At 38.5% G+C, this 5,416-nt stretch overlaps 1 protein-coding gene across 5 annotated transcripts in view; it reads left to right on the top strand.

Moving 5' to 3' along the window:
* Positions 1–102: 102 nt before the first annotated feature.
* The window catches only part of HELQ (helicase, POLQ like), a 48,853-nt gene continuing 43,539 nt past the window's right edge, over positions 103–5,416 (top strand). For all 5 annotated transcript variants that reach the window (XR_006783526.1, XM_045819971.1, XM_045819972.1 and 2 more), the window contains exons 1-2: positions 103–500; positions 1,533–2,250. Coding sequence is in view for 4 of the 5 variants with exons in the window: in XM_045819971.1 (XP_045675927.1) it covers positions 303–500; positions 1,533–2,250 (916 nt within the window). In the remaining variant the exon portion in view is untranslated. The remainder of the gene's footprint in view (positions 501–1,532; positions 2,251–5,416) is intronic.

Raw genomic sequence — 5,416 nt, 5'->3', positions numbered from 1 at the left:
TTCCGCAAGCGGACGCCAGGGATTCGGCAAAAAAAGTGTTCAACGCATTTGCGCCGCCCCTTTACCTTCCCACTCTCAGCACGCCGCCAGCCCGCGACACTTAGGATTGGACGACCAGAAGGCGCGCTGCTACTTCCGTGCCTCCGCTTCCGGCCTGAGAGCAATCCATTTGTCTCTCTCCAAGGTGGAAAGAGAGGGTAGCGACTTTGGCGGCTGTTGCTGCTGTTGCCCTGTCCTCAATTCCCTCCTCCGCTGTGGTTTGGCCGCTGAGGCCCGAACGTCGTTCGGGCAGGGCCCCTGCCATGGATGTAGGTGGTTCCCGTATCCGCCGGCGGGTGTCTGTCCGCAAAAGGAACCGTCCTAGCTTAGAGATCCTTTTTGCCGCGCCCACTGTGGCCGAGCTCAGGCCCGGCGATGAGGAGGAGCAGGAGGAGGACAAGGAGGAGGAGATGGTGGCTGGGAGCCGGCGACGGAAAACTGTGGGCGTGCAACCGGTCGAGGTACAAGCCACATTGGCTCTCACATTATCCCGAGTTCTGCATCCCATTTCCCACCTTTGGGGCAGTGATACAAACCTAGGTCTCCTGCTGCTCTTACCCACTGAAAGAGGAGTGGGAGACCAGGATAGGAGGCATGGAACTTGAAACTCCAAAATGTTGACAGCTTCCTTCTCATGTGCAAACAGTTGATCAGTTATCTATTAGTCTTCTTGTGCTTACCTCAGTTTTGTTAACCCTGTTAATTCTCACTTATGAGGCATTGCCTTGTCATCCCTGTTTTTATATAGATGTGAAACTTAGATCCTCGAGACATAAGATAAATGGCATGACTGGGGCAAAGTTAGATTTCGAAGTCACTGTTGCTTCTGCTGTGCTAATAAAATCTCCCATGTATTGCAGACAAATTATGTGTTAGGTGCTTTGTTAAGCTAGTTACATTAACCAGATTTTACAGCAGAAATCAGGCCCTGAGAGGTTAAGAAACTACATTTCTGACTACAAATCCTGTTTTTAATCACTGCACCATATTGCTACCTCCGAGTTTACATCTCTTCTATTTAGTAGATGGCCTTAAGTCAATATGCAGACTCTCCCTCTCAATTCCAAATTCCTAGGGCCAGTATCCTTGGAGTGTCCAATAGTACAAGCATGGTTTTGTTACAAGCCACTCAGTAGATTGGAGTCTGGGAGGGGAGGGTTAGTGCAGTATCAGAACTTCTAGTGAGATGACATCTCAATAGATGTCCACCAGCCTTGCTACCTACCTCTTGAAGGATTTAGTATTGACTTAAGAATTAGGATCCCAGCATCATTATGCTGTAGGAGGGAAGTTTAGGCAAGTCACTTACCCTCTCTAGGCCTCCATTTCTTCATCTGTAAAGTGGGGATGATAATACCTATTTCATATGATGATTTACATTTAGATCTATGATTCATATGTGACCATTTAGTTAAAAACCTGGTATAGCCCCAGGCTGAAACTTCTGTTCTTGAAGCTAGAATTGATCATAAATTTTTTTGTTTTCTTTCCAGAATCATGATAGTGAAGAGGACATGTTTGGTGACTATGATAGCTTTGCTGAAAATTCTTTCTTAGCTCAAGTTGATGACCTGGAACAAAAATATATGCAACTTTCTGAAAATAGGGAACACGATGCAGACCTTGCCACTGCAGATCTTTTTTCAGAAAGCATCAAACATAACAAACTCAGCATTACTACTGTAGGCAGCTTTATTGAATTAAAAACACATGAGCACACAGAGAACCAGAGCGGGCACAAAGATGTCTCTATTGAACCTGGACCTGATCTTTTGTGTGAATTGCCTTCTTCACAGGTTTTATACTTTGAAAATTTGCAGAACTCTTCAAATGATTTGGGTGATCAGTCTACTAAAGAGAGGTATTGGAACCCATCCTCTCACAAGACTGTGAGTGAGGATTTGCTGCATAATAGCATAGAGCAACTCCAGCAAACTGATGAATCCTCTTCTAAAGTCAGAACTAGTTCAGATGTGAATAGGAGAAAAAGCCTTAAAGATCTTCTAAAAAGTACCATGGCTGGAAATGCAAAGGCTCAAACACCAATATTTTCGAGGACTAAACAGCTCAAAGAGAACCTCCTATCTGAAGAAATTAATGTTGCTAAGAAAACAATTGAGTCACCATCAGATGATCTTGGTCCTTTTTATTCATTACCCAGCAAAGTGAGAGACCTTTATATTCAGTTCAAGGGAATTGAAAAATTATATGGTAATGCTTTTTGCTGAAATGAAAAAGATTTTGCTACCGTTACCATAGTATTAGTGCAAATCAATAGAAAACAGATCCTTCCATGGTCATATATCACATCTTAAAAACAAAGTTTCAATCCTCTCTCAATCTACCCCTATCCTGCTACTACTGAACCTCTTTCCTTCCTTTTGTGGTTACAATTCTCAAGCCTGTTATCCTTGCTGTCTCCCTATTCTCACCTCAAATAATTCCCAACCCACTCTAACTCTGGGTTTTGTGTGCTTAAGATATAATGACTAGGGCAGGGGTGTCAAACTCATTTTCACCAGGGGGTCACATCAGCCTCATGGTTGCCTTCAAAGGGCCGAAATAATTCTAGGACTGTATAAATGTAAGTACTCCTTAACTGTTAAGGAGTTGAAATTACATTCAGCCCTTTGAAGGCAACCATGAGGCTAAAGTGACCCCTGGTGAAAATGAGTTTGACACCCCTGGACTAGGGTGTCTAAACCCCATAATATCTTTATTCTTACCTTCCCTGACTGCTCAGTAGCTTACATGACACAATTGACCAGATTCTTTTTGAAACACTTCCTTATTTCTTGACATTCTACTCCTGGTTCTTTCTTTGATTGTCTAGTTGTTCTTCAGTTTTGTTAGCTGGTGTTTATTTCACTGCCTGTGTCCTCTCTACCAAAACTTAGTTGTTGAAATTCCTGTAACTACTGAGACATTTCGACTGAACAAAGTCTATTAATAATACAACTGATTAAAACTATACACTTTTAAGGCAGCTGAAGTTAACACAAGTGCAAAGAATATTAGTAACTGTTGTGTAATATATTTTTTAAAATCCTAGATTCTTGACTATATTTCAAATATACATCATTTTGGACACAGGATACAATTTCTGCCATTCTGGAAGGTCAGCCTATCAACCAATCACTTGATAAGAATTTCTGAAACTTATGTTTGTATCTTAAGAACCATATGAAAACATGGGTTCTCAGCTGGGAGAGATGACATAGGTTGGAGAAGTAGGACTACTTAAGACAAAGTCTAATGTAAGACTCTGCAAGAGTCTAATAAATTCTAAATTGTGAGGTTAGTAGTTTAAGAACTAATGGTGTGTATTACTCTTGGAGATGTTACCTTTTTTTCCCCTTTGCTTTTCTCCTAGCACCTTGTTCTTTGTTTACTCTGCATCTTCTAGCAGAATGAGCACCCTAAGTACAGGACTCTATCTAATTCATGTTTTTCTTATGGTTCTCAGCTGCTGGGGGTTGTCCACCTATTTATGAATTCTGGCCCTGTCAGTTAAATACAAGATTAACACACTGAGCCTTAGTTTCTGATCTATTACAAAGGAATGCTGATGGTAATAAAAATAATAATAGTTGTTTTTCAAATTCTGTGTCAAGGACATGCCAAATTATATTTTGGTAATAGCTACAGTAATTAGTAGCTTTGAAGTATGAACTTTGGTAAATAATTTTTTTAATCTCTTCTTGTAAATTTAGCTTAATGATGTGACCAGTTTGAAACATAACTATATGTGCTAAAGCAGTGGTTCTCAAAGTGTAGTTCTTGGACCCCAGCATCAACATCACCTGGAAACTTGTTGAAATGTGCATTCTCAGACCCCATCCCAGACCTACTGAATCAGAACCTCTGGGAGTGGAACTGGCAAACTGCTTTAACAAGCATGCCAGCACATTCTGATGGGCCAGAAGTTTGAGAACCCCTGAACTAGAGAACCTCAACTTTATACAGGATTGGACAAAAGTAGGCTTACAGTTGCAATACAAATAAATGATATACTAATTAATAATGCAAGAATCTCTTGTGTACGCCTGACTATTCCCGTACTCAAACCTACTTTTGCCCACCCTTATAGTGTGGTGGTTTTTTTATTGTAGGATCCCATGCTTAGTGTGTTTTATATAAATGAGAATTAAGTTATCATATTTTGCCATGTATAATGTGCACTTACGTTTTTGGCCCAAAGTTTCAGAGAAAAATCTGTAATTTTTAATTCAAGTATTTATTTATTTATTTATTTATGTTTAGAAACAAAACCAATTATCATATTCCAGGGTTTTGTTTTGCATACGGATATTGTTATTTCTAGAGTTACACTGTTAATGCATAAGCATAAATAAAAGAATTGAAAACATACAGAATTAGTACTACCCATGTATAATGCACACCCTTATTTCTCCCTCAAAAATTTGGGCAAAAAAGTGCGCATTAAACATGGCAAAATACAGTAATTTACTTTTTTAATGTTTGAAGATAAATAATACTCCTAATATTTGTTATTTTGGCCATTTTATATTTTAAATCTGAGTTGTATAAAATGTAGATATGGTCAAGTTGTATTTTAACACAAACATCTGCAGTTTGATAACTAATGGGTGATACCAATCTGAAGTACTTTTCAATATTTAAGCATTTAAGGAATTTTGAAAATCAATCTTTTTCTGAAATATTCAAAAAATAGTACATAGTCATCTGCAAATATTCAAGAACCATCAAAAATGCACAATAAGTCACCTGTAACTTATGTCATTTATGTATAATTATTTTTAATACCTTTGTAATATATCCTGTCAACCATTTTTTTAATTTAATTTTTTGGGAAAACAACACATTAAAGCCCATTTTTTCTATGCATGTATTGTTTAATAATATCTGTACATTATTGGTATGATACTATCCAATGCATTTATAAACTTTTTTTTTCACTTACCTGTATATTGAGCATATAGAAATGAATCTATTTCCCCAGTTTCAAGCTGCAAAGAATTACGTCATATGATTGTGCAAAAATTCATTCAACCCTTATCCCCCAATGGCTTTTTGTTATATATAAACAATGCCATGATGATCATTCTGCACATAATCTTTATATACCCCTTTATTTCTATGGGTATAAAGTTCTAGAAATATTAGTGATGCTACTAGATCAAAGACAATGTGCAGGGTTTTTAAAATTTTTTATTTATGTTTAGAGAGAGGGGAAGGGAGGGAGAAAGACAGAGAAACTGATGCAAGAAACATCAGTAGGTTGCCTCTCATAGATCCCCTGATGAGGTACTGAACCTGCAAGCCAGGCACTTGCCCTGACTAGAAATCAAATGTGTGACCCTTGGCTTTGTGGGACAACACCCAACCAACTAAG

This window comes from Phyllostomus hastatus, unplaced genomic scaffold (assembly GCF_019186645.2).
Source record: "Phyllostomus hastatus isolate PE091 unplaced genomic scaffold, TTU_PhHast_1.1 phas_scaffold_39, whole genome shotgun sequence".
Classification (NCBI taxonomy): domain Eukaryota; kingdom Metazoa; phylum Chordata; class Mammalia; order Chiroptera; family Phyllostomidae; genus Phyllostomus; species Phyllostomus hastatus.
The sequence above is the reverse complement of the archived record's forward strand: the minus strand, read 5'-3'. Positions and strand labels throughout refer to the sequence as shown.